The sequence below is a fragment of the Rhinopithecus bieti genome, unplaced genomic scaffold (assembly GCF_001698545.2).
Source record: "Rhinopithecus bieti isolate Rb0 unplaced genomic scaffold, ASM169854v2 scaffold_36315, whole genome shotgun sequence".
Taxonomy (NCBI): domain Eukaryota; kingdom Metazoa; phylum Chordata; class Mammalia; order Primates; family Cercopithecidae; genus Rhinopithecus; species Rhinopithecus bieti.
The window spans coordinates 33,555-42,200 of NW_016815814.1; the positions used below are offsets into that span (position 1 = coordinate 33,555).

Below are 8,646 nucleotides of genomic sequence, written 5' to 3' on the forward strand. Positions count from 1 at the left end.
GGTTTCACCTCCCTAGGCCTCAATTTTCTGCCCTGAGTGAGAGAAAAGAAGAGAGTAAAGTATCCACCTCATAGGGTACTTTGTCACGGAAATTAAATGAGATCATCCTGTAGAAGGCACTTAAAACACTGTCTGGCACATTATTTAATAGTTGGCGTCACCCTTTTTCCAGCTGCTGCTGGGAGCCACCTGTAGTCGAGTTTGAAGTGAACAGGCGGTCTCGAGACCCTGAACTGTGATTTATGGGGAGATACTCATATTTGTACTCACTAGAGAGGGCCTGGTGCTGGAAGAACACAGCTTGTTTTTTTTTTTTTTTTTTTTTTTTTTGTGAGACGGAGTCTTACTTTGTTTCCCAGGCTGGAGTGCAGTGGCATGATCTCAGCTCACTGCAACCTCTGCCTCCAGGATTCAAGCGATTCTCCTGTCTCAGCCTCCCAAAGTAGACGGGACTGCAAGTCCCTGCCACCATGCCTGGCTAATTTTTGTGTTTTTAGTAGAGACAGGGTTTCACCATGTTAGCCAGGCTGGTCTCAAACTCCTGACCTCAGGTGATCCACCTGCCTCTGCTCCCCAAAGTGCTGGGATTACAGGTACGAGCCACCGCGCCCAGTCAGAGCACAGCTCTCTTCAAAGAAGCTTGGGTTGAGTCAAACGCCCCACTGCCCTCAAACTAGAGTTCTCCTGCCATCTAGTGCCCAATGGCAGAAAATGGTTAAATTCCAATGACGGCCCCATTCCTTTGTTCCACCCCACCCCCATCTTGCACCCCCATGCCTGACATGGCTTTCTCTTCAGCCCCATATGCCAAACACCCACTCATCTCAGTTCAATTCAAAGCCTCAATTCAAGCCTTATCTCCTCTAAGAAAGCTTTCCTGAGGAACCCTGATGGCTCACTCCCTTCTTGCCAGCCTGGGCCACCTCCTCCAGCACACCTCTTCCAACACTGCCCCTTCCCCTTCTCCATGGAGTGTGCGTTTCCCTTCTCTACTGACGCTACCCTCTGGACCCGCACCCCTAGCTGACGTATTCGATAAATGAATGCATAGGACAGTACTGTTATGGGTGGGACAGTGAGGCATTCCGAATAAAACTGCTTCAGGAATTCAGAAACAGTTTCATGTTGCTGGCACATAGTGCTTCATTGATGATCTGCAGCCCCTGCTTTTCTCTAAGGTCCATTTTTTATTAGAAATAAATGCATAAACATACATCTACCCTGTGATCCAACAATCCCATTTCTAGATATTTACCCAAAAGAAAAGAAAATATGTGTCTACAAAAGACTTGGTCAAGGACTGCATGGTGGTGCATGCCCATAAACCATTTGATAGGCAGAGGCAGGAGGATAGCTAGAGGCCAGGAGTTTGAGACCAGCCTGGACAACATAGCAAGATCCCGTCTCCAAAAGAAAAAAAAATGGTCAAGGATGTTCACAGTCACCACTTTATTCATAATAGCTACTAACTGGAAAAGATCCAAACACCCATCAGCAGGGGAATGGATCAACAAATGTAGGCTGGGCCCAGTGGCTCATGCCTGCAATCCTAGCATTTTGGGAGGCCGAGGTGGGTGGATCCCTTGAGCCCAGGAGTTGGAGACCTGCTTGGCTAATATGGTGAAACCCTGTGTCTACAAAAAAATACAAAAATTAGCCAGGCATGGTGGTGCATGCCTGTAATCCCAGTTACTCAGGAGGTTGAGACATGAGAATCACTTGAACCAGGGAGGTGGAAGCTGCAATGAGCCGAGTCCGCATTACTGCACTCCAGCCTGGGTGACAGAATGAGACCCTGTCTCAAAAAACAACAACAACGAATGTGATATGTCCATTCAATAAAATATTACTTAGCAGCAAAAAATAACCAACAACACAGTTCAATATCAAAAGCATTATGCTAAGCAATTTTTAGCAATATGCTATAAAAAAAAAAAAGCCAGACAGAAAAGGAGTACTTATTGAATAATAACATACATATGACATTCTAGAAAGAGAAAATGTAATCTACAGTGACAGAAGCAGACCAGTGAGGGCAGGGGTGGGGAGATGGGGAAGAAAGGACGGAGACTGGGACAAGACAGAGTTTGGGTTTTTGTTGTTGTTGTTTAGAGACAGAGTCTCACTGTCGCCCAGGCTGGAGTGCAATGGTGTGATTTCGGCTCACTGCAACCTCTCCCTCTCGATTCAAGCAATTCTCCTGCCTCAGCCTCCCAAGTAGCTGGGACTACAGGCATGTGCCACCACACCCGGCTAATTTTTGTGTTTTTAGTAGAGACGGGGTTTCGCCATTTTGGCCAGGCTGGTCTCAAACTCCTGTGCTCAGGTGATCCACCTGCCTTAGCCTCCCAAAGTGCTGGGATTACAATCCAGTCGTAAGCCACCGCGCCCGGCCGACAGGGTTTGTTAAAACTCATCAAGCAGCACGCCTAAGATCTGGCATTTATCCATATGTAAATTACATTAAATTATTTTAAAGAATGTAAAGATAGGGATCAAGGGAGGGGAGGAGGAAAGGCAGGCAGCAACCGCAGGGCAGGTGTCCCGGTGACTGGTTCCCAGGCGGGAGGACGACGGTGGGCTCACAGACACCAGCATGCAGTGGCTCCGTTCGGCCGCCAGGTGGGGGGCGTGGGCCCGGGAAGGGCGGGCGGCGGAGGGCGGTGAGGGGGCGGGCCCGTACGCCGATTCTATATGGGCGCCGGCGCGGAGCGCCGCGGGACAGCGCAGGGTAGCCATGGCGGAGCTGCAGCAGTTGCGGGTGCAGGAGGCGGTGGACTCCATGGTGAAGAGTCTGGAAAGAGAGAACATCCGGAAGATGCAGGTAGCGAGGTTGGGGCCGAACCGGGATCCTCTTCTCAGCGGGTGGGTTCCGGGCCCTTCTCTCAGCCACCACGCGACGCCTGGCACAGCAGCCCACGTCCCCGCAGACCGGTTGTGGGCGGCCCTGGGGTCGCCGCGGCGGCCTCGGACAGGACTTCGGAAGCTTTGGAGGATCGGATGAAATCTGTGTGCCCTCGCCATGCGCGAGGCTGTTTTCCGCCCCGTCCAGCCCGGGGCAGGAGCGTCCCCAGCGGCAGGTGGGAAGCCCCTGGTGGCAGGCGCTTGTCCCACCACCTTTCCCTCTTACGCGGCCCCTTCCGCAAGTGAGCTGCCCGAGGCCCAGCAGAGGCGCTGCCAAGGTGAAAGACCAGAAAGGCGAGGGCTTCCGGCCTCCCCGATAGCCGGGTCATACCCTCTTCTCTTGCGCCCAACCCCGCTTCACACAGCGCGGGTTTCTACACTGTTCTCTGAGCCCCGCAATGCCTGTGTGTGTGTCAGTCCTGCTTCTCTCACGGAGTATGCGTTTCCCAGATAGTGCCCCTCGAGTCATTGATTAGAAGGTTGGCTGCTCTCTGGTGGAATTTGTATTACTAGGTTGCTGACCTCTGAACCCCGTGGAAGAAGCACCTAGTTTTCAGAATTTGGCTTCGTCAGACCACCCTACCCTCACCCACTCGGGCATACCTCTGGTCACCCAACCATCGGTGCAACAGGTGCCGATGAGCTAGCAGCAAGGAGACCATGAAACACTACACTAGACATTAAGGATAATTTTCCCCAGTGGTGGTTTTAAGGTCCTGGTATCTATCCTCAGGGAAGGCGAAAGCAGAAGGTAGAGAAGGAGGTGCAAATATACACATGGCCTTCTAACTCCTGTAGTGCTCCATAGTCATCTGTGTCCCCAGAGGCTTTCCTACCTAATCTCTCTCTGCCCTTTCTCCCCAGGGTCTCATGTTCCGATGCAGCGCCAGCTGTTGTGAGGACAGCCAGGCCTCCATGAAGCAGGTGCACCAGTGCATCGAGCGCTGCCATGTGCCTTTGGCTCAAGCCCAAGCTTTGGTCACCAGTGAGTTGGAGAAGTTCCAGGTGAGAAATATCCTAGACAGAGCACTCTAGTCTTTGATACAGACTTTTACAGGAGATGACAAGCATTTGTTCAAAACTCTTGGCTTTAGTGTCTTGGTTCTGTTAACAGTTGTGATAGTCATGGCCAACCAGTTTTCACAGGATTTGAAATTTTGCAAAAAGTCTTGGCAGTCAAGTGCCTTAAGTTGAACATCATTTCCTATAGAAATGATGTAGGCCAAATGCAGTGGCTCATGCCTGTAATTCCAGCCCTTTGGAAGGCTGAGGCCAGTGGATCATGAGAGCAAGAGATCAAGACCATCCTGGCCAACATGGTGAAACCTTGTCTCTACTAAAATACAAAAAATTAGCCAGGCGTGGTGGCACGCACCTGTAGTCTCAGATACTAGGGAGGCTGAGGCAGGGGAATCTCTTGAACCTGGGAGGCGGAGTTGCAATGAGCCAAGATCACACCACTGCACTCTAGCCTGGCAACACAGCGAGACTCTGTCTCAAAAAAAAAAAAAAAAAAAGAAATGATGTAATGGGGAGTTACCAGGGGAGTTCATGACCCAGAGCCCTTATACAGTTTGTTGGGGAGGAAGCGTTTGTTTGTTCCTTTTGCTATAACCACCAAATATAGTATGTATACTGTATAATATAAAGTTTCCTGGCTCGGCGCATAGCTCACGCCTGTAATCCCAACACTTTGGGAGGCCAAGGCGAGTGGATCTCGAGGTCGGGAGTTCGAGACCATCCTGGCCAACATGGTGAAACCCCGTCTCTACTAAAACTACAGAAATTATCTGGGCATGGTGGTGGGTGCCTGTAATCCCAAGCTCCTCGGGGGGCTGAGGCAGGAGAATCGCTTGAAACCAGAAGGCGCAGGTTGCAGTGAGCCAAGATCACGTTCCCTTGCACTCTAGCCTGGACAACACGAGTGAAACTCTGTCTCAAAAAAAAAAAAATAATGGCTGGGCACGGTGGCTCACGCCTGTAATCCCAGCACTTTGGGAGGCTGAGGAGGGCGGATCACGAAGTCAGGAGATACAGACCATCCTGGCTAATACAGTGAAACCCCATCTCTACTAAAAATACAAAACATTGGCCGGGCGTGGTGGCGTGCACCTGTAGTCCCAGCTACTCGGGAGGCTGAGGCAGGAGAATGGCATGAACCTGGGAGGCGGAGCTTGCAGTGAGCTGAAATTGCACCACTGCACTCCAGCTAGGCGACAGAGACTCTGTCTCAAAAAATAAAATAAAATAAAAATAAATAAAGTTTCCTAAAACATATTAATTTATTTTTAAAACAGCAGAATCTCTAGAAAGGTAGGATAGCCTTGAAAAGGTAAAGATTAGAATAACATCCTTCCACCATTTTGTGGACTTATACACCCACCCAGGACTGCCCCTACTTGCTATACCCAGAGGGCCGCCCCTCTGTCACTATGGAGCAGTCATTTATGTGAATCATTATTACTGTTGACTCACTGATTTCTGGCTCACAAGCCCCTCTGAGGTTACTAAAAGAGCTCCCTCTTTCCTTCTCTGGAGCAAAGAGTATCCACAACTTCATTTTACTCCCATCTTCTAAGTATATTTTCTGGAACCTGGGGAAGCAAACCTACTTCCAAGCCAGCCTTTCATAGCCTGAGGTTCCATCCACATGGAAAACTTATACCTAATGTAATACATCTTTACATTTTTCCATTCAAAACTTCAAAGTTACTGCCATTATGAAGGAATAACTTCTTCAAGATCATGGAACCCCAAAGGGTTTCTTTGTGTTCTTTTTGACAGCTAATTTTATAGATGGGGTCTTTGAAAATTTGATTCTTGGATTGCTCTATAACTCTCCTTGCATTATCTTTTTAGTCCTCTCCAAGTGGACTTGCACTCTTCACTGGGCCAGAACTGCTCCGGCCACTCACCTCCATGGGGCCGAATCCGGGGGTCATTTCTCAGTCTTCATCTTACTCTGTCTGCATCATTGACACAATGGATCCCTCTCCTTCTTAAAGCACTTTATTCAGTTGGTCACCAGGATGTCTCACTCGCCTTGTTTTCTGCCTCCTTCCTTAGCCTCCCTTTCTTGCCCTCCTTTGCTATCTCTTCCCCGCTCCAGCCTCTGAGCATCAGAGTGCCCAGGGCTGTCCTTGTTTCTTTTCTCCTTTCTGACTACTTCTCTAGTCTCCTCTAGCCTCATAGCTGTAAATATAATCTCTATGCTGACAGCTCCTGCATTTATATCTACAGGCCAGACCTCACTCATAAACTCCACATTCACATATCCAACTAATTCCTCAACATCTCCATTTACTTTGTCTCTTTCCTCTCACTGGAATATAAGTTCTGTAAGGGTAAGAACTTTGTTTTACTCACTGCTATATTCCCTAACATTAAAAGAGTGCCTGGCACATAGTAGATGCTCAATAAATATTTGTTGAATTGAATGTTTTCCTGTAGAAAGAACAGACTTTAGACCGGGCGTGGTGGCTCACACCTGTAATTCCAGCACTTTGGGAGGCCGAGGCAGGCGGATCACCTGAGGTCAAGCGTTTGAAACCCACCTGACCAACATAAAGAAACCCCCTCTCTACTAAAAATACAAAATTAGCTGGGCATGGTGGCGCATGCCTGTAATCCCACCTACTCAGGAGGCTGAGGCAGGAGAATCACTTGAACCTGGGAGGCGGAGGTTGTGGTGAGCCGAGATCATGCCATTGCACTCCTGCTCAGGCAACAAGAGCGAAACTCCGTTAAAAAAAAAAAAAAGAAGATGTTTGTAAGTCTTACAATAACCTCTAGGGACCTCTCATTTCCTGGAAGAATGTTCTGTACAATTTATTCTGTCATTCACCTGCTTTCTAGGAATAGTTTGAGCCCTCCTGGTGCCATCTTCTGTTTGAGTCAAGACAGTCTCGGAAAGCCAAACACAGAGGCTCACACCTATAATCCCAACATTTTGGGAGGCCGAGGAGGGAGGATCACTTGAGCCCAGGAGTTCGAAACCAGCCTGGGCAACATAGGGAAATCCCATCTCTACAAAAATAATTTCTAAGAAAATATTAGCCAGGAGTGGCGGCATGTGCCTGTGGTCCTAGCTACTTGAGAGCGGAGGTGGAAAGATAGTGTTAGCCTCGGACGTTGAGTCTGCAGTAAGCCATAATTGTGCCACTGCAGCGCAGCACTCCAGCCTGGGCAACAAAGTGAGACTCTGCTCTGCTCAAAAAAAAAAAAAAAAAAAAAAAACTTGGCAGTCACACTAGCGTGTCCCTTTAATTGACCAAGAAATACATAATTAACCTGTACCACATCCTAAACATAATAGCACACAGTAAGAATGGAGGCCTTACTCCAGCTTTTTCCTTCCTTCTCCATTCTGCACAGACCGCCTGGCCGGTGCACATGCATCAACGACAAACCAAAGATTCAATAGACTGGAGTAAAGACTTCAGTAACAGCACCTGGACAGTTGTGTGACCAAAGTTTGGATACCACATGCACCCTCATCCCCAACATGACCATAAAAATGGAAGGAGGCTCCTTATCCATTTGGAAATAAAAGTCTTTGCAGTGGCCCATCGGGCCTAAGGGCAAGAATATATTTTTATAAGAATTGAACTTTAGCTTAACAAGTTACAAATGAAAAATGAAGGATGCCACAAGTGAAGGCAATTAACTGCCTCTGACACGCTTATTTTATAAACCAAAAAAAATGAAAAAAAAAGTGGCAAATCAGTCAAAAACAAGAGAGACTTATTATTTTCCTGTGGCCAGCGCTTGTCCTGCAATAAGCTCTCCCCTGTAACAAGCCAGAGCCTTCACAAGGTACAGACTCTCTACTGCACAGGTACTAACAGGCTGCAGTTAGAGTTGGTGGAGTCCGAGGAGACAATTTTCTCTTTGTTGCCAACATCTCTGTTTCCAAATGTCACCCACACCATTTTATAAGCTGTGAAACAAAATCAATGATCCACTAACTTTAGAAGGGAAAGAAGTTTCGGGTCTTGTTATTGTTGGTTGGTAATTAATACCAAGGACATACAAGTTGATCTTAAGATGAATTGGGAGGGGAACTAGTTTGGAAAAACTTTGAAAAGGTTCCTTGTGGATCCGCCATTTCTGGGTCATGCAAGATGGGATGTATGTTTCTTAAAAATTATTACAACGCTGCATCTTTCCAGCCTGGAACCATGCAAAAACATTAAGGTATGACCACTAATTATGGGAAGCAGAATTACTGGCTGATGGCCCCTGAGGCTGTTTATAGCAAAATGACAGGACAATCTTGAGTAAAAACTTCTCCATTGAAGAAAGGGGGGGGGTTGACTGATACATACCTAGATCTAGAATGACATAAAAGAGGAGCATTGCTACTTGATTATAACAGAGTAATGAATAATGGATTGAAAAACCTGGTTATTAGAACAGATGGAAGAAGCCTAAACTAGAATTGCCTACTTAGCCCCTGAATTAACAGAGACCAATTGAGACAAACCCCTGACAACAAATTCAAGGAGAAAAAGTAAAGCAAACTTGGCTAGGATGAGCTTGACTCCCTTTAGAGCAAAGGAGAGCAGCCCCCATTACCAAATACCATTTTTGCCTGGGGCTTGTGCAGCTGCAGTGTTCCTGCTTCGGGCAACTTATTGTTTTGATAGCAACTTCGTTGTAATTCACCAACTATACTTAAATTATAGCCTGTCCCGTTGCTTTTCTAGGCTGGACATATTTTCTTAGTGGTTGGTTTTAAAA

General features: G+C 47.5%; 1 protein-coding gene across 1 annotated transcript; it reads left to right on the top strand.

Annotated features, from left to right (window-relative positions):
• Nucleotides 1-2,664: 2,664 nt before the first annotated feature.
• TIMCC (TIM double twin CX3C motif chaperone) lies at nt 2,665-4,157 on the top strand. The gene is given in 3 exon segments (XM_017853766.1): nt 2,665-2,917; nt 2,919-3,146; nt 3,769-4,157. Coding segments are annotated over 3 exon segments (579 nt in total). The 5' UTR covers nt 2,665-2,737; the 3' UTR covers nt 3,940-4,157.
• The last annotated feature ends 4,489 nt before the right edge of the window (nt 4,158-8,646 follow it).